The sequence below is a fragment of the Coregonus clupeaformis genome, chromosome 21 (assembly GCF_020615455.1).
Source record: "Coregonus clupeaformis isolate EN_2021a chromosome 21, ASM2061545v1, whole genome shotgun sequence".
NCBI lineage: Eukaryota > Metazoa > Chordata > Actinopteri > Salmoniformes > Salmonidae > Coregonus > Coregonus clupeaformis.
This window is the reverse complement of record NC_059212.1, coordinates 23,140,059-23,167,280: the sequence shown is the minus strand read 5'-3', so window position 1 is coordinate 23,167,280 and position 27,222 is coordinate 23,140,059. Positions and strand designations below refer to the sequence as shown.

At 41.5% G+C, this 27,222-nt stretch overlaps 1 protein-coding gene across 1 annotated transcript in view; it reads right to left on the bottom strand.

The window, feature by feature from the left end:
• The window catches only part of LOC121535103 (dihydropyrimidine dehydrogenase [NADP(+)]), a 147,663-nt gene that overhangs the window by 75,301 nt on the left and 45,140 nt on the right, over window positions 1–27,222 (bottom strand). The window contains exons 4-8 of the mRNA XM_041841825.2: window positions 20,327–20,414; window positions 19,927–20,088; window positions 8,245–8,441; window positions 7,674–7,755; window positions 6,448–6,535 (exon numbers count right to left, since the gene is read on the bottom strand). Coding sequence (XP_041697759.1) covers window positions 6,448–6,535; window positions 7,674–7,755; window positions 8,245–8,441; window positions 19,927–20,088; window positions 20,327–20,414 — 617 coding nt within the window. The remainder of the gene's footprint in view (window positions 1–6,447; window positions 6,536–7,673; window positions 7,756–8,244; window positions 8,442–19,926; window positions 20,089–20,326; window positions 20,415–27,222) is intronic.

Sequence of the window (27,222 nt, the reverse complement as noted above, 5' to 3'; positions counted from 1 at the left end):
ACAGTCTGTTTTGGAATGGGTGGCCAGTAATAAACTAGTCCTGAACATCTCTAAAACTAAGAGCATTGTATTTGGTACAAATTGTTCCCTATGTTCTAGACCTCAGCTGAATCTGGTAATGAATGGTGTGGCTGTTGAACAAGTTGAGGAGACCAAATTTACTTGGTGTTACCTTCGATTTTACTTTCTTTTTTAGGATTCCCATTAGCCGACGCCAATGGCGACAGCTAGCCTTACTGGGGTCTGACATATAACGAAAAGACATTAAAGACAAAATACTTTACAGTTTACATACAGTACAAGTCAAAGGTTTGGACACACCTACTCATTCAAGGGTTTTTCTTTATTTTTACTATTTTCTACACTGTAGAATAATAGTGAAGACATCAAAACTATGAAATAACACATAGAAGTCGGAAGTTTACATACACTTAGGTTGGAGTCATTAAAACTTGTTTTTCAACCATTCTACAAATTTCATGTAAACTATAGTTTTGGCAAGTCGTTTAGGACATCTACTTTGTGCATGACACAAGTAATTTTTCCAACAATTGTTTACAGACAGATTATTTCACTTCTAATTCACTGTATCACAATTCCAGTGGGTCAGAGGTTTACATACACTAAGTTGACTGTGCCTTAAACAACTTGGAAAATTCCAGAAAATGATGTCATGGCTTTAGAAGCTTCTGATAGGCTAATTGACATCATTTGAGTCAATTGGAGGTGTACCTGTGGATGTATTTCAAGGCCTACCTTCAAACTCAGTGCCTCTTTGCTTGACATCATGGGAAAATCTAAAGAAATCAGCCAAGACCTCAGAAAAATTTTTGTAGACCTCCACAAGTCTGGTTCATCCTTGGGAGCAATTTCCAAATGCCTGACGGTACCACGTTCATCTGTACAAACAATAGTACGCAAGTATAAACACCATGGGACCACGCAGCCGTCATACCGCTCAGGAAGGAGACGCGTTCTGTCTCCTAGAGATGAACGTACTTTGGTGCGAAAAGCGAAAATCAATCCCAGAACAACAGCAAAGGACCTTGTGAAGATGCTGGAGGAAACAGGTACAAAAGTATCTATATCCACAGTAAAATGAGTCCTATATCGACATAACCTGAAAGGCCGCTCAGCAAGGAAGAAGCCACTGCTCCAAAACCGCCAGAAAAAAGCCAGACTACAGTTTGCAACTGCACATGGGGACAAAGATCGTACTTTTTGGAGAAATGTCCTCTGGTCTGATGAAACAAAAATAGAACTGTTTGGCCGTAATGACCATCGTTATGTTTGGAGGAAAAAGGGGGTACTTGCAAGCCGAAGTACACCATCCCAAGCGTGAAGCACGGGGGTGGCAGCATCATGCTGTGGGGGTGCTTTGCTGCAGGAGGGACTGGTGCACTTCACAAAACAGATGGCATTATGAGGAAGGAAAATTATGTGGATATATTGAAGCAACATCTCAAGACATCAGTCAGGAAGTTAAAGCTTGGTCGCAAATGGGTCTTCCAAATGGACAATGACCCCAAGCATACTTCCAAAGTTGTGGCAAAATGGCTTAAGGACAACAAAGTCAAGGTATTGGAGTGGCCATCACAAAGCCCTGACCTCAATCCTATAGAAGATTTGTGGGCAGAACTGAAAAAGCGTGTGCGAGCAAGGAGGCCTACAAACCTGACTCAGTTACACCAGCTCTGTCAGGAGGAATAGGCCACAATTCACCCAACTTATTGTGGGAAGCTTGTGGAAGGCTACCCGAAACGTTTGACCCAAGTTAAACAATTTAAAGGCAATGCTACCAAATACTAATTGAGTGTATGTAAACTTCTGACCTACTGGGAATGTGATGAAATAAATAAAAACTGAAATAAATCATTCTCTCTACTATTATTCTGACATTTCACATTCTTAAAATAAAGTGGTGATCCTAACTGACCTAAGACAGGGAATTTTTACTCTGATTAAATGTCAGGAATTGTGAAAAACTGAGTTTAAATGTATTTGGCTAAGGTGTATGTAAACTTCTGACTTCAACTGTATGGAATCATTTAGTAACTAAAAAAGAGTTAAACAAATCAAAATATATTTTAGATTTTAGATTCTTCAAAGTAGCCACCCTTTGCCTTGATGACAGCTTTGCACACTCTTGGCATTCTCTCAACCAGCTTCACCTGGAATGCTTTTCCAACAGTCTTGAAGGAGTTCCCACATATGCTGAACACTTGTTGGCTGCTTTTCCTTCACTCTGCGGTCCAACTCATCCCAAACCATCTCAATTGGGTTGAGGTCAGGTGATTGTGGAGGCCAGGTCATCTGATGCAGCGCTCCATCACTCTCCTTCTTTTTTTTTTTTTTTTTTTTGGGGGTTGGATCAGCTTAATATTGCAGATAGATTGTATCTTCTATCAATGTAATTGTCTGCATCACTTCCAATCCCCCATGTTTTTTTATATATATACTCCCCTTTATTACTTTTCAACCCCGCCATCCTTTCCCTACTTGGAGTAAATTAGTGAACAACAATGCCCAGGCCTCTACTTCCGGTCTATACTTACTATCTACACCTTATGGACACAGTTAATTTTACAATAATTATATTATATATATATATATATATATATATATATATATATATATATATATATATATAACTGTTTTTGCTCCTGAACTTCTTCTACTCTCAACCTCTCCGATCATTTTCATGATGTCCATCCGGTTTGCTTCTATATGCCATATCTTTCTAACTGTGCTCTATCCCAAAAGCTCCCAACATACAACCTATATACTTATTATGGACACAGTATGCTTACATTATTAGCTATCTTTGTTATTATTTGTTGTTATTTGTTATTAGTCCCATCCTTGAACTATATTCAATACCTCCCATCTATCTCTTAACACAATCCATATAGGATTTCTATTTGCCATATATATTTCGTACTGTGATGTTTTACAAAAGTTCTGAACCTTTCTATTCTCATTGCTTCTACAGATTGTGAATTAAAAATAAACATTTTTGCTAAAAGTATTATTATATTATTGATCGATTGACTATGACTTTTCAGATCACCCAGTAATGCTATCTGCAAGGTTAGCTCCAGGTAAATATTGCAATCCTTTAGCCATTCCTGGACCTGTGTCCAAAAACAAGCTACAAATGGACAGAACCAAAACAAATGATCTAATGATTCTGTCTCTTCACAGCAAAATCTGCATCACTCTCCTTCTTGGTCAAATAGCCCTTACACAGCCTGGAGGTGTGTTGGGTCATTGTCCTGTTGAATAAACAAATGATAGTCCCACTAAGCGCAAACCAGATGGGATGCCGTATCGCTGCAGAATGCTGTGGTAGCCATGCTGGTTAAGTGTGCCTTGAATTCTAAATAAATCACTGACAGTGTCACCAGCAAAGCAATCCCATACCATCACACCTCCTCCTCCATGCTTCACGGTGGGAACCACACATTTGGAGATAATCCGTTCACCTACTCTGCGTCTCACAAAGACACGGCGGTTTGTAACCAAAAATCTCTAATTTGTCTCATCAGACCAAAGGACAGATTTCCACCGGTCTAATGTCCATTGCACATGTTTCTTGGCCCAAGCAAGTCTCTTCTTCTTATTGGTGTCCTTTAGTAGTGGTTTCTTAGCAGCAATTCGACTATGAAGGCCTGATTCACGCTGTCTCCTCTGAACAGTTGATGTTGAAATGTGTCTGTTACTTGAACTCTGTGAAGCATTTATTTGGGCTGCAATTTCTGAGGCTGGTAACTCTAATGAACTTATCCTCTGCAGCAGAGGTAACTCTGGGTCTTCCTTTCCTGCGGCGGGCCTCATGAGAGCTAGTTTCATCATAGCGCTTGATGGTTTTTGCGACTGTACTTGAAGAAACTTTCAAAGTTCTTGACATTTTCCAGATTGACTGACCTTCATGTCTTAAAGTAATGATGGACTGTTGTTTCTCTTTGCTAATTTGAGCTGTTCTTGCCATAATATGGACTTGGTCTTTTACCAAATAGGGCTATCTTCTGTATACCACCCCTACCTTGTCACCACACAACTGATTGGCTCAAACGCATTAAGAATGAAAGAAATTCCACAAATTAACTTTTAACAAGGCACACCTGTTAATTGAAATGCATTCTAGGTGACTACCTCATGAAGCTGGTTGAGAGAATGCCAAGAGTGTGCAAAGCTGTCATCAAGGCAAAGGGTGGCTACTTTGAAGAATTTCAAATATAAAATATATTTGGATTTGTTTAACACTTTTTTGGTTACTACATTATACCATATGTGTTATTTCATAGTTTTGACGTCTTCACTATTATTCTACAATGTAGAAAATTGTAAAAATACAGAAAAACCCTGGAATGAGTAGGTGTGTCCAAACATTTGACTGGTACTGTACATTGACCAGATTATAAACTGTCATGGTCAAAACATAGATTCAATGGTTGTAAAGATGGGGAGAGGTCTGTCCGTCATAAAGAGATGCTCTGCTTTTTTGACACCCCACTCCAAAAAACAAGTCCTGCAGGCTCTAGTTTTATCTTATCTTGATTATTGTCCAGTCATATGGTAAAGTGCTGCAAAGAAAGACCTAGTTAAGCTGCAGCTAGCCCAGAACAGAGCCGCACTTCTTCATTGTAATCAGAGGGCTAATATTTATACTATGCATGCCAGTCTCTTGGCTAAGAGTTGCAGAATGACTGACTGCGTCACTTCTTGTTTTTATAAGAAACATTAATGTGTTGGAAATTCCTAATTGTTTGCATAGTCAACTTAAACACAGCACTGACACGCACACTTACCCCACCAGACATGCCACCAGGGGTCTTTTCACAGTCCCCAGGTCCAGAAGAAATTCAAGGAAACGTACAGTATTATATACAGAGCCATGAGTGCATGGAACTCCCTTCCATCTTAAATAGCGCAAGTGAACAGAAATCCTGGTTTCAAAAAACGAATACAACAGGTGTAGACCTTACCGTGAAATGCTTACTTACAAGCACTTAACCATCAATGCAGTTTTAAGAAAATAAAGTAAAGAAAAGATTTACTAAATAAACTAAAGTTAAAAAAGTACCACAATAAAATACCAATAACGAGGCTATATACAGGGTGCCAGTACTGAGTCAATGTGCGGGGGTACAGGTTAGTTGAGGTAATTGAGGTGATATGTACATGTAGGTAGGGGTAAAGTGAAAGATGCATACACACACACACTACATGTTAATGTTTTTAAATGTATGTATATTATAAAGTATTTTGTCTATAATGTATTTTTCGTTATGTGTCGGACCCCAGTAAGACTAGCTGTTGCCATTGACGTCGGCTAATGGGGATCCTAATAAATCAAATCAAATCAAAACAGTTACAGAGTTTAATGGCTGTGATAGGAGAAAGCTGAGGATGGATGAACAACATTGTAGTTACTCCACAATACTAACCTAAATGACAGAGTGAAAAGAAGGAAACCTGTACAGAATAAAAAATATTCCAAAACACGTATCCTGTTTGCAACAAGGCACTAAAGTAATGATACAAAAAATTTGTCAAAGCAATTCACTTTTTGTCCTGAATACAAAGTGTTAAGTTTGGCACAAATCCAAGACAACACATTGCTGAGTACCAGTTTCCATATTTTCAAGCATAGTGGTGCCTGCACCAGTTACGGACTGGGGAGTTTTTCAAGATAAAAAAGAAACGGAATGGAGCTAAGCACAGGCAAAATCCTAGAGGAAAACTTGGTTCAGTCTGCTTTCCACCAGTCACTGGGAGATTCATTCACCTTTCAGCAGGATAACCTAAAACACAAGGCCAAATCTACAATGGAGTTGCTTACCAAGAAGACAGTGACTGTTCCTGAGTGGCCGAGTTACAGTTTTGACTTAAATCTACTTGAAAATCTATGGCAAGACCTGAAAATGGTTATCTAGCAATGATCAACAACCAATTTGACAGAGTTTGAAGAATTTTTGAAAGAATAATGGGCAAATGTTGCACAATCCAGGTGTGGAAAGCTCTTAGAGACTTACCCAGAAAGACTCACAGCTGTAATCGCTGCCAAAGGTGATTCTACAAAGTATTGACTCAGGGGTGTGAATACTTATCTAAATGAGATATTTCTGTATTTCATTTTCAATACATTTTCAAAAATGTCTAAAAACATGTTTTCACTTTTCCATTATGTGGTACTGTGTGAAGATGGGTGCGAGAAAAACGATTTTTGAATCCATTTTGAATTCAAGCTGTAACACCACAAAATGTGGAATAAGTCAAGGGGTATGAATACTTTCTGAAGGCACTGTACATCCTAAAGTCTTAGAATTTGAGTAATTCATCCTACTCTTAAAAAAAATTAAGAGAGACACTTCGCACAACAAGCTACACTATATCACAACATATTTTATGTAAGGTAAGAAATGATATATGCAAGTGACTGACCAATTCCAATGAAGACAGCCTGGAATCCCTCGTCTTTCAGAGAGGTCAGGCTCATCCCGTTCATACCCAGTCCCTTCTCTAGGACAACCTGAGAGGAGAAAAGTAGCACGTTACGCATTTTAGGGATATTGTGCATTAATCAAGCAATGCCACTGTATTATTAGCTGTAACTTACTGTATTAGTTTAGTTAGATGTGTGTCTACTGTAAGTTAATAATCAGTGACATTTGTAATTACAACTAGCTTAAATAAATACACACAACGAAATAGAAGTACAAAGACAATAGGATAATGGTCGGATAGCATTCATCTGGGGTTAATAGTTACATGGAACAGATACAAAGGACACAGTCACGACAGCGGTCTATTTGTTTGTGTTTGTCACTGGTGTAATAGAGTGAAGTCAGGACACCATCATCCTTCTCATTTCCCCCACACTCTTTCTCTCAATTAAATTAATTGAGAGGCCATCGTAATGGGATTAATTTCTGGAGATAAATAAAGCCTTGAAGCAATTGGTCAGAACGGAAGAAGCAATAGCTACCTCCCCTCGCTCCATCCCCCCATCCCTTCGCTTCTATCTAGCCAACCTCAAGCAATGCTATCTCCCTCGCTCTCTTTTATCTCTCTATCGTTTCCCCACGTCACTCTTTCTTTTTCACACCTTTCCCTCTCCACCTCTCTCTCTCCCTACCCCATCTCTTTCTCTCTCCCTCACTCTCTTCCCTTCTCCTTCTCTCTCGGTCTCTCCATCAAGTAAATAAATAAATAATGAATAAATCAAATGAATCACGGTCAGGTGAACTGAATGAGTAGTATTGATTGGCCCTTTCCCTGGCCGTGGCATTCAGACAATGACCAGATTGATGCCACTAGCTGGAGGATGTCTCTTTGTCACTTAGCTTCCCCCACCGTGGCTTCTAATTGTCTCCTTCTGCCCTGTACCTGTTTGTTTGTTTAGGGCTTTCTGTTGTTGTTATTAATGTCACTGACATTTTCCTAGTGATGGGTTCATAGCTCTTGACAGTGAGAGTGAGAGTGCTGCGTGTGAGTAAGCAGTATGTGTCTGTGGTTTGGTGAATGTGTGTGCAGTCAAGTGTGTAAGCAGTCAGGTGTGGTGAGGTGGAGTGTGTGTGTGCTCATGTATGCATCCGTATGTGCAGGTTTGCTTGCGTTCATGCATGTGTGTGTGCATGTGTGTGCTCCGTGTGGTGTGTGCCTATTACCTTCACCCCCAGGTCTTTCATCAGATCAATCTCAAACTGCACCACTTCATAGGGCAGGCGGAACTGAGGGATCTCTGCAGTACTGAAACAGAGGAATAGAGGAAGGAATGAAATATAATCCATTATTAAACACTAACTAACAATCAAGTAAATAAATCATCAATACTAATAATATTTGATCCACTGGATAACTTAGCTAAGGCTTTTGTACAAAGGGCTTATCTATGAAATTGAAAGCCACAGTGTCAAAATGGTTGAATGTAAAAGCATTACAAACAGGATTGTGCATCCATTGATCACATACTGTATAAAGCGTTGAGTTAATGTAGATGCAACATAAGGAGTTAATACGTTCATATGTTTATACAGTATTCCATCATGACCTGGCATTATGTACAGTATGTCATCCTTATGGAAGTGTTATGTAAGCATTATGACTGTCGCTCCAAGTAGAGTGTATTGCAATTTCCCCCACAACATTGAGTGACCACACACACAGTACAGATAAAATCACATCTAATTCAATTCCTAAGCTGCCGGAAATTAGTAATAATAAGTGCAGCCCATCTACCTCAAGCCACCGATGTATTTCTGTTTCTCGAACACGGTGATGTTGTCATATCCCAATCTGGCCAGGTAGGAGGCACAGCTGACGCTCGCTGGGCCGCAGCCAATCAGAGCGATCTTGGCATGAAAGCTCTCTGGCATCTCATCCGGAGGCGGCAGGTCAGGATTCCGCACCTGAGGAATTCCCATTTTGCTGAAAACCTGGAATGAAAAACGTTGGAACGTCGTCTTAATATTAAAGGGAAAATGGTGATGGAGAAGAAGAAGAAAACAAAACATTTACAGATCTGTTTTTCAGGCCAGGGAGAAGTGAATATGGACTTGACATTTATGGTTGTCACATTGGACAAAGGTCAGAGCCCTGAGTGGGCTGGGATTTTAGTGTAAGGGGCATTCCAAAAGAGGAATTGCACATTAATATGTGACATTTGATATGAGAGGAACTGACAAGTTGAAATTGAACAAAATGATTACAGTCCATCTTTAACCCCACTGCTACTTGTTGAGATGGAGGACTGATGCTCTTGATGGTGGTTCTGTGTTGAGCCATGCTAGCCAGTCTGCAGTAGTTTACAGTATCATAACTGTATTTACCAGGGAACCTCTGACACACTATGGCAGTTTTTTTATGTAGGTGCTATGATAATGGAGCATAATTTATGCACAGCTACAGAATGTGAGCTGAATAGCCTGCATATCGGACGAGCAAGGTTGGCCAAATGACATACATGTATTTTCAGAATGTTGGGTATTTATGGTATTTGTTTTACTCTGCAAGCATCTTTCTCCTGTACCTTTAGGGAACCTGAGTACTGTAGGCGTCCAGCCTGGTATCAGCATATAAACGTCAATCTGGTACGATTTTGCAAAAAGATAGGCCTCATGGAAAATGATGCTTATGTGAATACATTGCATTCAATATTTGGGAGATGCGCTTCACACTATTGATGCCATTGAGAAAGGCATCACGGGAGATGACACCTAAGTGAATACATTGCATTCAATGTGGTGAAGATTAGCCTCACACTATTGATGCCTAGAGAAAGGCATCACGGGACATGATGCGTAAGTGAATACATTGCATTCAATATTTTAAGATCATTTTGTATGTTGTCTGTAATAATTCATCATTTACTTATGTTATTAAATATTAAGGAAGAAATGTATTTCTCAGAATGCAAACACTGAATGGAAGGGAGCGGCCTACTGTAACATATTATGGAAAAAATACAAACAAAATACTGGTTGACATCTTTGAATTATAATCAAACTAGTCCTCTGTAGCTCAGCTGGTAGAGCGCGGCGCTTGTAACACCAAGGTAGTGGGTTCGATCCCCGGGACCACCCATACACAAAAAATGTATGCACGCATGACTGTAAGTCGCTTTGGATAAAAGCGTCTGCTAAATGGCATATTATATTATTATTATTATATATGTGATGGCCCATCCCAACGGGGGCTTATGTCAAAATATTCAAAATGCTTGTTTTTACAGATGACAAAAGTTCAGATTCTGAGCTCCAAAATGCTATTTCATACAATGTGAATGGAGGAAGCATGGGAAGTTATTCTGCTTTAAAATGTGATAAACTTGTTATCCCGCTTAGGAGACAAGTATGAGAAAAATGCACTTGAAAGATTTTCTTGAGTGCTAGAGAGCTCTTCTTTGTTTACACCCATTCGGCACTGTTCACACCCTCTTAAGCCATAGACCAACCCATCTCTTTAAGAAATCACATGTAAATGGTTGGCAAACCGTCAGCATGGTCAACCCCTCCATTAACTCAGCCAATCATGGCAGCTAGGAAGGATCCTGTCTTTCACCCTATATAGCTCAATGCTTTCTCCTTGGCTAAACATGGCTCATAATGTTTTGTTGCTAAGCCCCACCCCCCCCTTTAGTTACTGTTGCAACCTCGGACAACATTTTCCCGGGAAGCCCAGTTCCCCCTTCTAACCACTGGCAAAATCCCCTCACAACGATCTCAAACGGTGTTTTTAATACACAATGAAATTAAACACAGACTACCCCTTGCTAAATAAGAGACTCTGGTATGCTGAAGGTTGTAGTGTGGCTAGCCAATGGATGGCTCTGAATGCACTGTCAGCATGCAGCCAAAGATACTAACCACTTTTAGAGCTAAATAGTGTTCTCAAATAGTATCCTGATGTCGACAGCAGATGAGAGAATTATTCATAACACGGCTAACTTAGCTAGCTAACATACAGTGGCTTGCGAAAGTATTCACCCCCTTGGCATTTTTCCTATTTTGTTGCCTTACAACCTGGAATTAAAATGGATTTTTTGGGGGGTTTGTATCATTTGATTCACACAACATGCCTACCACTTTGAAGATGCAAAATATTTTTTATTGTGAAACAAACACTTGAGCGTGCATAACCCCCACTTGAGCGTGCATAACCCCCCCAAAGTTATGTTGCTCTGGATAAGAGCGTCTGCTAAATGACTAAAATGTAAATGTAAATGTAGAGCCACCTTTTGCAGCCAATACAGCTGCAAGTGTCTTGGGGTATGTCTCTGTAAACTTGGCACATCTAGCCACTGGGATTTCTGCCCATTCTTCAAGGCAAAACTGCTCCAGCTCCTTCAAGTTGGATGGGTTCCGCTGGTGTACAGCAATCTTTAAGTCATACCACAGATTCTCAATTGGATTGAGGTCTGGGCTTTGACTAGGCCATTCCAAGACATTTAAATGTTTCCCCTTAAACCACTTGAGTGTTGCTTTAGCAGTATCCTTAGGTTCATTGTCCTGCTGGAAGGTGAACCTCCGTCCCAGTCTCAACAGGTTTCCCTCAAGAATTTCCCTGTATTTAGCGCCATCCATCATTCCTTCAATTCTGACCAGTTTCCCAGTCCCTGCCAATGAAAAACATCCCCACAGCTTGATGCTACCACCACCATGCTTCACTGTGGGGATGGTGTTCTCGGGGTGATGAGAGGTGTTGGGTTTGCGCCAGACATAGCGTTTTCCTTGATGGACAAAAAGCTCAATTTTTGTCTCATCTGACCAGAGTACCTTCTTCCATATGTTTGGGGAGTCTCCCACATGCCTTTTGGCGAACACCAAACGTTTGTTTTCTTATTTTTTTCTTTAAGTAATGGCTTTTTTCTGGCCACTCTTCCGTAAAGCCCAGCTCTGTGGAGTGTACGGCTTAAAGTGGTCCTATAGACAGATACTCCAATCTCCACTGTGGAGCTTTGCAGCTCCTTCAGGGTTATCTTTGGTCTCCTTGTTGCCTCTCTGATTAATGCCCTCCTTGCCTGGTGTGTGAGTTTTTGGTGGGCGGCCCTCTCTTGGCAGGTTTGTTGTGGTGCCATATTCTTTCCATTTTTGTTTTTCAAAAGCACAATGACCAAAACACAACTCCAGGCTGTGTAAGGGCTATTTGACCAAGAAGGAGAGTGATGGTGCTGCATCAGATGACCTGGCCTCCACAATCACCCGACCTCAACCCAATTCAGATGGTTTGGGATGAGTTGTACCGCAGAGTGAAGGAAAAGCAGCCAACAAGTACTCAGCATATGTGGGAACTCCTTCAAGACTGTTGGAAAAGCATTCCTCATGAAGCTGGTTGAGAGAATGCCAAGAGTGTGTAAAGCTGTCATCAAGGCAAAGGGTGGCTACTTTGAAGAATCTCAAATATAAAATACTTACATAATTCCATATGTGTTATTTAATAGTTTTGATGTCTTCACTATTACTCTACAATGTAGAAAATAGTAAAAATAAAGAAAAACCCTTGAATGAGTAGGTGTGTCCAAACTTTTGACTGGTACTGTACATTTAGAAAAAACAAGTTATATTAACTGGCTAGTTAGCGTTAGCAACGTTGGGTGGTCAATAAGACTGAGCTAGCTAGCTAACCCCGTTGGGCTGGCTTGTCACATGTTTGAAATGGTATCTGTATACTTTGCTCTAATAAGTGGCAGATACTTTTGGCAAAATGTTGAGACTCATATGTTTCATGGCTCAGTTTAATTTCTTTGAAATGTTTGAATTAAATTCTACTTAAATTCTACCTTCAATTCAAATGCAATTCTGCTTCCTGTGGCATGTGGCCAATTCAAATTCGAATTTAAACTCATGTTGAATATAATTAAATTCCTAAATTCCGGATTGACCGCAACTCTGACTGACACCTAGAAATTGGTCTACATCGATATGCAAGGGAGTGACGCATACAGTATGATAATACATTGCATTCAAGCCAAAAAGGATGGTGATAAAGCTGCAATGGATAAACAGACAGACAGACGGAAAGACAGACAGACAGTTTCAAGTCAATAAAAAAAAGACCGACATCCATTCATTCTTACAGAATTCTTCTTTTTTTTAAAATCTTTTTTATTCTTCTTCTATCAGAAGCCACGTTTATACCTGGCGCTAACATGAGTCCTTTGTCCTGATCTTGTCCACATTTTGATTGTGCCCACATTTACATATAATGTCTACACATGGTATTCAAATGTGTCTCATATCTGTCCACTGTGTCCGCATTGTGACCAGATATTTATTTATTTATTTTAAGACACATTGATGCCAATTGTGCCACCTGTCAATGATTTTAGAAGGCGGGATAATTATGATTTAAATGGTTTCTCTGTCCGGATCTGTCTACATTTGTAAGATATCCAGACCCAATTTGTGCCTGACTACCTCCGGAGGTAGACAGGGCTACCTGTTAAGTCTTTATGTTAAGAATAGACTGTTCTACAGAGGATGGAAGACTGTGTTTTTGTGTAAATGCAGGGAGAGAATGAAGGACCATGTTGAGGATGTATTAAGCCACTTCCTTTTGCCTCAGGAAGCTGAATCTCAACACAGGGCATCCCTATAACGTCACGATGGGTTTAGCCAGCTCAATCGAGTCCATGGGGGCGTCATGGTTATTTAAGGGATGTAGGTAATGCTTTTCTATGGAAGAAAGGCCTTGTAATTTCACATGGTCAGTTGTGGTTTTGTGTTTACTGAACCATCCACTACGTGATTTTTTGTTTCTAGCCTCAATCGTTCTGCCGATGTCACTCAAAAGCACACTAACTCTAGGTCAGGCTTCAAGTGAGGCCTACCTTTCAGCCATGTAGTGGGGGGAGTTAGGATTATCGTTGAGGCTAGGTTTAGGGTTGACCCGGGATGTGGACATGAAGCTAGATTTAGGGTTAGGGTTACAGTGAGGGAAAAAAGTATTTGATCCCCTGCTGATTTTGTAGGTTTGCCCACTGACAAAGAAATGATCAGTCTATAATTTTAATGGTAGGTTTATTTGAACAGTGAGAGACAGAATAGCAACAACAAAATCCAGAAATACGCATGTCAAAAATGTTATGAATTGATTTGCATTTTAATGAGGGAAATAAGTATTTGACCCCCTCTCAATCAGAAAAATGTCTGGCTCCCAGGTGTCTTTTATACAGGTAACGAGCTGAGATTAGGAGCACACTCTTAAAGGGAGTGCTCCTAATCTCAGCTTGTTACCTGTATAAAAGACACCTGTCCACAGAAGCAATCAATCAATCAGATTCCAAACTCTCCACCATGTCCAAGACCAAAGAGCTCTCCAAGGATGTCAGGGACAAGATTGTAGACCTACACAAGGCTGGAATGGGCTACCAGACCATCGCCAAGCAGCTTGGTGAGAAGGTGACAACAGTTGGTGCGATTATTCGCAAATGGAAGAAACACAAAAGAACTGTCAATCTCCCTCGGCCTGGGGCTCCATGCAAGATCTCACCTCGTGGGGTTGCAATGATCATGAGAACGGTGAGGAATCAGCCCAGAACTACACGGGAGGATCTTGTCAATGATCTCAAGGCAGCTGGGACCATAGTCATCAAGAAAACAATTGGTAACACACTACGCCGTGAAGGACTGAAATCCTGCAGCGCCCGCAAGGTCCCCCTGCTCAAGAAAGCACATATACAGGCCCGTCTGAAGTTTGCCAATGAACATCTGAATGATCCAGAGGAGAACTGGGTGAAAGTGTTGTGGTCAGATGAGACCAAAATCGAGCTCTTTGGCATCAACTCAACTCGCTGTGTTTGGAGGAGGAGGAATGCTGCCTATGACCCCAAGAACACCATCCCCACCGTCAAACATGGAGGTGGAAACATTATGCTTTGGGGGTGTTTTTCTGCTAAGGGGACAGGACAACTTCACCACATCAAAGGGACGATGGATGGGGCCATGTACCGTCAAATCTTGGGTGAGAACCTCCTTCCCTCAGCCAGGGCATTGAAAATGGGTCGTGGATGGGTATTCCAGCATGACAATGACCCCCATAGTCCCCTGTAGCTCAGTTGGTAGAGCATGGCGCTTGCAACGCCAGGGTTGTGGGTTTGATTCCCACGGGGGGCCAGTATGAAAAATTTATGCACTCACTAACTGTAAGTCGCTCTGGATAAGAGCGTCTGCTAAATGACTAAAAATGTTTTTAAAAATGACCCAAAACACACGGCCAAGGCAACAAAGGAGTGGCTCAAGAAGAATCACATTAAGGTCCTGGAGTGGCCTAGCCAGTCTCCAGACCTTAATCCCATAGAAAATCTGTGGAGGGAGCTGAAGGTTCGAGTTGCCAAACGTCAGGCTCGAAACCTTAATGACTTGGAGAAGATCTGCAAAGAGTGGGACAAAATTGGGGAGTCTTTCCCTAATTTACCCATTGCAGCTTTATCACCAACTTTTTTGCCTAGAATGCATTGTACTGATTTACATGTTAACTCCCTTGATGCACATCTATGCATCAATACCTTTACGCATATATTTTTGTATTGACTTATGCATCATGCCACATGACTAATCACCCCCCATTGAATATAATGTATTCACTTAGGAGTCATGTCCGTGATGCCTTTCTCTAGGCTTCCATAGTGTGAAGCTAATCTCTCCCCTACTGAATGCAATGTATTCACATAAGCGTCATGTTCCTTGAAGCCTATCTTTTTGCTAAATCATACCAGATTGGTGCTTATCAATGATATCATGTTGTGGCATCCCACTGTCCCTTACTCAGTGTTATGGATACAGGTATCCTGTATGTGTTTCTCCTCTCCTTCTGCCTGATTCACAGGTGTCCCTTGTGTTCCTGATTGGTGGTCGTTGGTGTGTTCCACCTGTCAGTCATCAGTTCTGAGGTGGACCAATCAATGGACACTCCTCCTGATTGCACCACCTGTTTCTGGTTTTCATTACCTAATCACATCACACCTCCCTTGGTTTAAAAACCCAGTCAGTTGTGTTTCTCAAGTAGACTCTTTTTGTCTTGCTTTCTCAAACATTAGCTACACAGACCTTTTTGATAGACAGACTACCTTTGTTCCTTCATACACCACAGTCATAGCCCATACATCTCACTTTGTCCTGTTCCATGTGAGTATGTATTACAGTGGTGTCTTGTTTGCTATTGTCTAGTCACTTGTGTGCCGTTTAGTCCCTATTTACCTATGTTGTTTGTTGCTGCCTGGGAAAAGGGGATTTTTAGCAAGTCGCCCTTGGGCATACACTACCCGTAGGAAAACTTTGTCTAAACATACTAGTTAGACCTGAGCGGACTACCCACTGTATTTTTGTACAGTTAGTAGCAAGCTAGCAGTTCTTGAGGCAGGCAGGATCAGTTTAGGGGTTATTGAATTTATTATTTCATTCCTTGGGTCCAGCTCAGCCCCTTTTCCCCAAACCGTTTACCGTGTGTTTAAAATAAACGTTTTGTGTTTGACGGTAGGATTGATTGTCAGTGTATGTAACAGGTATCAGTATTGGTAAACATGAATATAAACTAAACTTATATGCAGACGATCTCCTGATATACCTGACCAATATTGAAAACTCAATGCTCCCTTTGCTAAAAATATTTGTAGAATCTCAGCATTTAAATTAACGTGGAAAAAAACAATATAATGGGAAAAAGAATAACTCATAATCTACAGCAGTCCTATAAGTGGACCACAAAAGAAAAGAGAAAGGATTGGATTGGAAGTGATGCAGACAATTACATTGATAGAAGTTACAATCTATCTGCAATAATAAGCTGATCTACCCCCATAAAAAAAAAAAAAATGACTCAATAATCCATGATTCTGGGAATGCTATAAAGTCCAAAAGTTATGGGCGGAGCTGTCAGAAGTATTACAATATAAACATACTTTTAATCTGTCTGTCTGCATATTTCAAGACATGTCATTATTGGGGTGTAGTGAGATACCCAATGGGCTAGAAGATTTTCTTCTCATCACTCATCTTGAAAAAACGTATACTAAAAACGTGGAAATCAATCAATCCGCCATCATTAACACAATGGACAAATCGAATGATTTATTATTGAAATATTTGAAATGAAATAGCATGGGCTATTGGTACAATTTAAGGCCATGTTGCAAACAATAATGCAGGCACTAGGGATGGGCGCGTGAATGTGCGGGTCTGGGCAGCGTAGATGTAGTCGTTATTTGTGTGCATCTATTAGTTGTTATTCAAATGTGTATGTTTCTATGTGGTGTGTATTATTTTATTTATTTATTTAAAATATATATATTACTAAAAAAGGAGCATGTGTCTCCAACAGACCTATTCAAAATAAAAAACAGAAAAACCTTATTTACATAAGTATTCAGACCCTTTGCTATGAGACTCGAAATTTCCATTGATAATCCTTAAGATGTTTCTACAACTTGATTGGAGTCCACCTGTGGTAAATTCAATGAATTGGACATGATTTGGAAAGGCACACACCTGTCTATATGAGGTCCCACAGTTGACAGTGCATGTCAGACCAAAACCAGGAAAACGACCCTAAGCACACAGTCAAGAAAATGCAGGAGTGGCTTCGGGACAAGTCTCTGAATGTCCTTAAGTGACCCAGCCAGAGCCCAGACTTGAACCTAATTGAACATCTCTGGAGAGACCTGAAAATAGCTGTTCAGCGACACTCCCCATCCAACCTGACAGAGCTTGAGAGGATCTGCAGAGAAGAATGGGAGAAACTCCCCAAATACAGGTGTGCCAAGCTTGTAGCGTCATACCCAAGAAGCCTCGAGGCTGGAATCGCTGCCAAAGGTGCTTCAACAAAGTACTGAGTAAAGGGTCTGAATACTTACGTAAATGTGATATTTCAGTAGTTTTTTTTAAATACATTTGCTAACATTTCTAAAACCTGTTTTTGCTTTGTCATTATGGGGTATTGTGTGTAGATTGATGAGGGGAAAAAACAATTGAATCCATTTTAGAATAAGGCTGTAACATAACAAAATGTGGAAAAAGTGAAGGGGTCTGAATATTTTCAGAATGCACTGCATAGAGTGGGAGAGTGAGAGAGTGTGTGTGTGTGTGCATATGTGTGTGTGTGAATGCATGTGTTCCTGGGTGTCTTTGCGTGTGCGTATGTGTTTGTGTGTGTAGAGGCAGGATAGTGATGGCCCTCTCAGAAGGGGTTATCTAATCATCAGTCTGATAAACAACCGTGACCTTTCACATTTGGGGAGTGAGGAGCTGTCACTCTGTTGGAGACACACGCTTTACGACCCTGAGAAGGAAGGAGGGGGACTGGGGATGAGAGGAGAGGGGAGAGGAGACAGGAGGGGAGAGGACAGGGGAGAAAGGAGGGGAAAGAGGAGGGAGACGGACAGGGAATAGAGTGAAGCGGGGACAGGGAAGAGAGAAAGGAAGCAGATGGGGAGAGATGACTGACTGTTTTTGTTCCGACTACTGCTGTGGGCTCAATGGAGAGCAGTGGAGTGGAGGGGGAACAGTACAGAGAGAGCTGCGGTGGCTATATCTGGACATTCGATACAAGCAGCGTTTCACAAATTGTAATGTAATATTGTAGCTGAAAGTTCGTAGCCTGGGTACCGGTCTGTTTGTGCCAACAAACATTTGGCATATGACACAGAGTGGAATGTTAGCAAAAAACAGGTCTGGATTTCAGGCTACAAGTTTTTTTTGTCTAGAACACAAATTTGAAAATGTATTTTTTTAAAGGTTCAATACTGAGGTCAAAAGTATGCAACTCCTTTTTACAAAATATACAGTTGAAGTCCGAAGTTTACATACACTTAGCTTGGAGTCATTAAAACTAGTTTTTCAACCACTCTACACATTTCTTGTTAACAAACTATAGTTTTGGCAAGTCGGTTAGGACATCTACTTTGTGCATGACACAAGTAATTTTTCCAACAATTGTTTACAGACAGATTATTTCACTTCTAATTCACTGTATCACAATTCCAGTGGGTCAGAAGTTTACATACACTAAGTTGACTGTGCCTTTAAACAGCTTGGAAAATTCCAGAAAATGATGTCATGGCTGTAGAAGCTTCTGATAGGCATCATTTGAGTCAATTGGAGATGTACCTGTGGATGTATTTCAAGGCCTACCTTCAAACTCAGTGCCTCTTTGCTTGACATCATCGGAAAATCAAAAGAAATCAGCCAAGACCTCAGAAAAAATGTGTAGACCTCCACAAGTCTGGTTCATCCTTGGGAGCAATTTCCAAACGCCTGAAGGTACCACGTTCATCTGTACAAACAATAGTACGCAAGTATAAACACCATGGGACCACGCAGCCGTCATACCGCTCAGGAAGGAGACGTGTTCTGTCTCCTAGAGATGAACGTACTTTGGTGCGAAAGCGCAAATCAATCACAGAACAACAGCAAAGGACCTTGTGAAGATTCTGGAGGAAACAGGTACAAAAGTATATATATCCACAGTAAAACGAGTCCTATATCGACATAACCTGAAAGGCTGCTCAGCAAGGAAGAAGCCACTGCTCCAAAACCGCCATAAAATAGCCAGACTACTGTTTGCAACTGCACATGGGAACAAAGATTGTACTTTTTTCAGAAATGTCCTCTGGTCTGATGAAACAAAAATAGAACTGTTTGGCCATAATGACCATCGTTATGTTTAGAGGAAAAAGGGGGCTGCTTGCAAGCCGTAGAATACCATCCCAACCGTGAAGAACGGGGGTGGCAGCATCATGCTATAGGGGTGCTTTGCTGCAGGAGGGACTGGTGCACTTCACAAAATAGATGGCATCATGAGGAAGGAAAATTATGTGGATATATTGAAGCAACATCTCAAGACATCAGGAAGTTAAAGCGTGGTCGCAAATGGTCTTCCAAATGGACAATGACCCCAAGCATCCTTCCAAAGTTGTGGCAAAATGGCTTAAGGACAACAAAGTCAAGGTATTGGAGTGGCCATCACAAAACCCTGACCTCAATCCTATAGAAGATTTGTGACCAGAACTGAAAAAGCGTGTGCGAGCAAGGAGGCATACAAACCTGACTCAGTTACACCAGCTCTGTCAGGAGGAATGGGCCAAAATTCACCCAACGTATTGTGGGAAGCTTGTGGAAGGCTACCTGAAACGTTTGACCCAAGTTAAACAATTTAAAGGCAATGCTACCAAATACTAATTGAGTGTATGTAAACTTCTGACCCACTGGGAATGTGATGAAATAAATAAAAGCTTAAATAAATAATTCTCTCTACTATTATTCTGACATTTCACATTCTTAAAATAAAGTGGTGATCCTAACTGACCTAAGACAGGAAATCTTACTAGGATTAAATGTCAGGAATTGTGAAAAACTGAGTTTTTAAATGTATTTGGGTAAGGTGTATGTAAACTTCCGACTTCAACTGTGTTAGGGCAGGCTACATTACCTCCACAGCAAACTGCTGCAGGCCCCCAATGTTGATAGGTCCCTCCTCGGAGGCGAAGAGGTTGCAGCCCCCCACACAGAGCTCTGAGGTGGGGCACACCATCCCACACGTCAGCCCCAGGGGGTTGTCCGACAGGATGGCCTTGGCCGCTCCATAGTAGTTCTGATACAAACAAACACACACACACACAGGCATGTTGATATTGCAGCAACACAGTTGAGGTGAAAGAAAGGTACCGGTTGAATTGGTCAACTCTAGAGTAACTTTACATACACATTCATGCATTTTTCTTTGTGTTAAGGTCATTCAAATAAATGAATTTGACGATATACAATGTCTATGCATTCCTAATACTGTATGTACATTCTCATCAAGACCAAGCGAGAAAGAGCTTTCTTGCCTTGTTTGAGATGCTGGTGATGAAGGACTTGATGTCCAGGTTGGTGGGGCAGCTCTTCTGGCATGGTGCATCAGCACATTTCAGACACCTGTGGGGATGAAACATGATTACATTCACAATATACCAATCACCTACAATTGACAGTAAATTATTGTTCAAAAGCATTTCAGATACCTCCAGTATAACATGTGACTCCAAAGAATTTATCTGTTATGATATGCCACAATAATAAAGAACAGGCACTACATTTTGCATTAAAGGCACATATGATACCGTTGTATTACTATACTATTAAGGCCTAACTACAGTAGCCTATGTAAGGTTGTGAAGAGTCACCAATCCATCCGACAGTCCTGATTGGACGTGAGAGGTGTTGTGTGTCTACTCAGTGCTAGCACAAGTATCTGATGCTGTCTGGACCAAAAGAGTATAACATGTTGCCACTGTAACATTTGATTGATTGAACCCAGCAAGCATTTGGCCTCCCTTGATAAAACAATTATAAAATAATTAGCCAATTAGCATTGAGCTGAGCTCAACTGTGGGTTGTCCTGGTGCAGCAAAACGCCCCCCAAGGGAGGCCAGTTTGGATTTGGCTTCACACCAATCACATCACTTCCTAAGCAAAACGTCATTTTCAGAAAAACATGTCTGTTTCTGGTCTGCTTGTGTTGATGTCCTGTAGTTGCTAAATCGTCCCTTCCCTAAGCCATGGATGGAGATGGGGATTTTGATTTATTTCTCTGTACAGGCCAATGCTTATGACGGCGACTCTGATCTAACCATAAATTAGTATGTTGTGCCACTGGCCTGAGACAATTGAAGTTCAATATGTAGCCTAGAAGGCTCACGTTAAATAGCTAGCTAGCTTAGCTTGTCCATGTGAGAAAGCTAGGCTAGCAAGCATTTTAGCTAGGTAGCCTATGACAACAAAAACTAAAAGTGTACTGTATGACAGAGCCATAGACCGTTTTGCCAACGTGAAAGAGAGGAGGATGGCATTGGAAGGAGGGTGAGTCAACATTTGCTGTTTTACACACACACACACACACACACACACACACACACACACACACACACATACACATATACACACACACATCACACACACACACAGAAATCAGTACCATGGACAGCCACATGATATTTAGCAACATTGATTGGACTAAATTGTTTTTGGCATCTTTAAGTTTGTTTTCAGTTCATTAAACTAAGCCTATACAGTCGTGGTCAAAAGTTTTGAGAATGACACAAGCATTGGTCTTCATAAGGTTTGCTGCTTGTCACGGTTTCGGCCGAGGCTGCCTCTCTCCCTTGTTCGGGCAGGTTTCGGCGTTCGTCGTCTCCGGAATTCTAGCTGCCACCGTTGTATGTTCTATGTTTCCTGTTTGATTAGTTTTGTCTGTTAGCCACACCTGTCTTGCGTTATGTCTCATTAAGCACCCTATTTAGTTTCCCTGTTGTTAGTATAGTGTTGTGTGTAATTGTTTCGTGTCAGGTGTTTGTGCGTAACCTGTGTTTTCGGTACGCCAGTTCTATTAGCTTCCTCCTCGGTTGAGGAGAGTTTTGCGCTCTGTGTTTGTGCGCTCGTGTGTGACGCCTGTGTGCGTCTGTTTGGCCTCAGGCCGCCTTTTGGATTATTTTTGCTCAAGTAAAGTCTTGTTGGACTGTACATCTGCTTCTGCGCCTGATTCCACACCACACCATTTCAACACCCGTGACACTGCTTCAGTGTTTTTAGATATTTTTGTCAGATGTTACTATGGTATACTGAAGTATAATTACAAGCATTCCATAAGTGTCAAAGGCTTTTATTGACAATTACATTAAGCTTATGCAAAGAGTCAATATTTGCAGTGTTGACCCTTCTTTATCAACACCTCTGCAATCCGCCCTGGCATGCTGTCAATTAACTTCTGGGCCACCTCCTGACTGATGGCAGCCCATTCTTGCATAATCAATGCTTGGAGTTAGTCAGAATTTGTGGGTTTTTGTTTGTCCACCCGCCTCTTGAGGATCGGCCACAAGTTCTCAATGGGATTAAGGTCTGGGGAGTTTCCTGGCCATGGACCCAAAATGTCGATGTTTTGTTCCCCGAGCCACTTAGTTATCACTTTTGCCTTATGGCAAGGTGCTCCATCATGCTGGAAAAGGCATTGTTCATCACCAAACTGTTCTTGGATGGTTGGGAGAAGTTGCTCTCGGAGGATGTGTTGGTACCATTCTTTATTCATGGCTGTGTTCTTAGGCAAAATTGTGAGTGAGCCCACTCCCTTGGCTGAGAAGCAACCCCACACATGAATAGTCTCAGGATGCTTTACTGTTGGCATGACACAGGACTGATGGTAGCGCTCACCTTGTCTTCTCCGGACAAGCTTTTTTCCGGATGTCCCAAACAATCGGAAAGGGGATTCATCAGAGAAAATGACTTTACCCCAGTCCTCAGCAGTCCAATCCCTGTACCTTTTGCAGAATATCAGTCTGTCCCTGATGTTTTTCCTGGAGAGAAGTGGCTTCTTCGCTGCCCTTCTTGACACCAGGCCATCCTCCAAAAGTATTCGCCTCACTGTGCATGCAGATGCACTCACACCTGCCTGCTGCCATTCCTGAGCAAGCTCTGCACTGGTGGTACCCCGATCCCGCAGCTGAATCAACTTTAGGAGACGGTCCTGGCGCTTGCTGGACTTTCTTGGGCGCCCTGAAGCCTTCTTCACAACAATTGAACCTAACTCCTTGAAGTTCTTGATGATCCGATAAATGGTTGATTTAGGTACAATCTTACTAGCAGCAATATCCTTGCCTGTGAAGCCCTTTTTGTGCAAAGAAATCATGGCGGCACATGTTTCCTTGCAGGTCACCATGGTTAACAGAGGAAGAACAATGATTTCAAGCACCACCCTCCTTTTAAAGCTTCCAGTCTGTTATTCTAACTCAATCAGCATGACAGAGTGATCTCCAGCCTTGTCCTCGTCAACACTCTCACCTGTGTTAACGAGAGAATCACTGACATGATGTCAGCTGGTCCTTTTGTGGCAGGGCTGAAATGCAGTGGAAATGTTGTTTGGGGGGATTAAGTTCATTTTCATGGCAAAGAGGGACTTTGCAATTAATTGCAATTCATCTCATCACTCTTCATAACATTCTGGAGTATATGCAAATTGCCATCATAAAAACTGAGGCAGCAGACTTTGTGAAAATTAGTATTTGTGTCATTCTCAAAACTTCAAATGGTACTGAAATAGCTGAGGCAGCGCTCCTGTTGTCTTTGTGCTGACTTGAGGTCAGTGTTGCCAACTAATTTTTAGGGGAAGTTGCTAGAGGCAGGTCGATTTGTTGCTAAAAGTTGCTAAATGAAGTTGTGATGTCATTGCGTGATGACGTCATTACGTAATAACGTAAAACTGCGTCATTATGTAGAATACACAATAACGTTACTCAAATTGACTGGCCATCTCAGCGAAAAATATGATTTGACATTTGTTCGTTTATATAATATGCCATTTACCAGACGCTTTTATCCAAAGCGACTTACAGTCATGTGTGCATACATTTTTACGTATGGGTGGTCCCGGGGATCGAACCCACTACCCTGGTGTTACAAGCACCATGCTCTACCAATGGAGCTACAGAGGACCACTTTAGATTTGTTTGTTTATTATCACATATTTTTATTTGTAAAAGTAATATAAACACAACACATTTTATAAGATCAGATATTTTTATTTTTAAACACAACACATTGAATTATTGAACAATTACACATTACACATTATTGAACAGTTACATTTTATTTATTTTCTTTTTAACTAATAAACCTACACATTCTGAACAATTATAGTTTTAAGCAGTGTATTGGTAGTTAGTTAACATGCTACCTAACTGGTCAACAATTATAGGTACAAGCTAATAACAAGGTATATAGTGGGGGGAAAAAAATATTTAGTCAGCCACCAATTGTGCAAGTTCTCCCACTTAAAAAGATGAGAGAGGCCTGTGATTTTCATCATAGGTACACGTCAACTATGACAGACAAATTTAGGAAAAAAAATCCAGAAAATCACATTGTAGGATTTTAAATGAATTTATTTGCAAATTATGGTGGAAAATAAGTATTTGGTCACCTACAAACAAGCAAGATTTCTGGCTCTCACAGACCTGTAACAACTTCGTTAAGAGGCTCCTCTGTCCTCCACTCTTTAACTGTATTAATGGCACCTGTTTGAACTTGTTATCAGTATAAAAGACACCTGTCCACAACCTCAAACAGTCACACTCCAAACTCCACTATGGCCAAGACCAAAGAGCTGTCAAAGGACACCAGAAACAAAATTGTAGACCTGCACCAGGCTGGGAAGACTGAATCTGCAATAGGTAAGCAGCTTGGTTTGAAGAAATCAACTGTGGGAGAAATTATTAGGAAATGGAAGACATACAAGACCACTGATAATCTCCCTCGATCTGGGGCTCCACGCAAGATCTCACCCCGTGGGGTCAAAATGATCACAAGAACGGTGAGCAAAAATCCCAGAACCACACGGGGGGACCTAGTGAATGACCTGCAGAGAGCTGGGACCAAAGTAACAAAGCCTACCATCAGTAACACACTACGCCGCCAGGGACTCAAATCCTGCAGTGCCAGACGTGTCCCCCTGCTTAAGCCAGTACATGTCCAGGCCCGTCTGAAGTTTGCTAGAGTGCATTTGGATGATCCAGAAGAGGATTGGGAGAATGTCATATGGTCAGATGAAACCAAAATATAACTTTTTGGTAAAAACTCAACTCGTCGTGTTTGGAGGACAAAGAATGCTGAGTTGCATCCAAAGAACACCATACCTACTGTGAAGCATGGGGGTGGAAACATCATGCTTTGGGGCTGTTTTTCTGCAAAGGGACCAGGACGACTGATCCGTGTAAAGGAAAGAATGAATGGGGCCATGTATCATGAGATTTTGAGTGAAAACCTCCTTCCATCAGCAAGGGCATTGAAGATGAAACGTGGCTGGGTCTTTCAGCATGACAATGATCCCAAACCCACCGCCCGGGCAACGAAGGAGTGGCTTCATAAGAAGCATTTCAAGGTCCTGGAGTGGCCTAGCCAGTCTCCAGATCTCAACCCCATAGAAAATCTTTGGAGGGAGTTGAAAGTCTGTGTTGCCCAGCGACAGCCCCAAAACATCACTGCTCTAGAGGAGATCTGCATGGAGGAATGGGCCAAAATACCAGCAACAGTGTGTGAAAACCTTGTGAAGACTTACAGAAAACGTTTGACCTGTGTCATTGCCAACAAAGGGTATATAAAAGTATTGAGAAACTTTTTGTTATTGACCAAATACTTATTTTCTACCATAATTTACAAATAAATTCATTAGAAATCCTACAATGTGATTTTCTGGATTCTTTTTTCTCATTTTGTCTGTCATAGTTGACGTGTACCTATGATGAAAATTACAGGCCTCTCTCATCTTTTTAAGTGGGAGAACTTGCACAATTGGTGGCTGACTAAATACTTTTTTTCCCCACTGTATATGCCATCTTATTGAACAAGCAACTTAACTCAAATAACGATGTGTGCGCTAGGCATCTCTCTCCAGCTCTCTCCAGGTTGTTGTGCTGCTTGGCTGGCTAGCTGCTCAATGGTTTCCTCTAGATATTGCCACTGTTCACTCTCACACTGCAGTGCACACTGCCACCATCAGCTGTGTGTCTCCGCCAGTTCCAGAAAGGCCACTCCTTGCATACGTACTGTAAATATGATGAATCATAGATTGGCAAGGAAATCCTCTTCATCTTCACTGTCCAACTGCATTGTCACGGAGCTGGAACCAGCAGAAGAGGATGGAGTGGCCTTAAAGCTGTATGCTGCTGTGGTGCCAAACTGCTGCAGAACTTCACTTGGTAGTTTATGCTGGTAACAGGTATCACCAGCCAGCTACAGTCCATACCGCACCAGGAGTATGGAGTTGAGAGTGTGCAGTGACATTCTATTTCTCAACTTTATATTGACCACACTCATTTGGCTGAACAGCCGTTCAACCTCCGCATTTGAGTGTGGCAAGGAGAGGGCAGCGAGTGCAGCTTTGCACAGTTCATCAAATGGATTTGACCTGGAAGAGTCCGTGTAGTTATTCACTTCACTCCAAAACTCGACTGTATTTTCGGTTGAGTCCCACCTAAACAGATGGATGTTTCTCCATTGGGAAACAATTGTATCAATTGTTTGGGGCTGGTACCCCAGTAGCTCAGCTACTTTAATCATTTCAGTGGTGCCTTTATTGTGCTTTAGTGTTTCCTAAACACTGAACAAGGCCATGTTTCGCAAGGCTTCTAGGTTGTCTGGGAGCCTTGCTTGCAGCTCCTTGCTTAAAGCAACAATGTAGTTGACCTCCGAATGACCTTTTCGTCCTCTGGCGCAAGACTGAGTTGGTACACCATGCTCTCGAAAAGGTACCCAAGGTATGGTGATGGACTGAGATGAACATCAATGGCATCCTTCCGGACATCAATTTTTGCCATAGGGTTGACTACTCTGCTGCAAATGTATGTTAAGAGGTGTACCAGATTGTCCAAAAGCTTGACAGGATCTGTTTGCGCTCCCTGAAATGACTTCACTGCAACTTGTACATCGGACAGGATTGATTTCAAGAATGTCAGGTAGACATAGTTGGTCTTGTCCATGTACATGGCGTGGAGCACATCCGCCATGTAGCAATGCTCACTGGCCTTGGTCAACTCAAAGTGGAGTTTCAGTTCTTCCCACTGGCTCAATATACGAGTTACTGCACGCTCAATCAATAGTCAACATGTGGCACACACTTTGGTGATATGCAGGGGTTTCTGGCCACAATTAATGGTGGCATACACTGCTTTGTATGCCTCGCGCTGTTTTGGGGAAATCG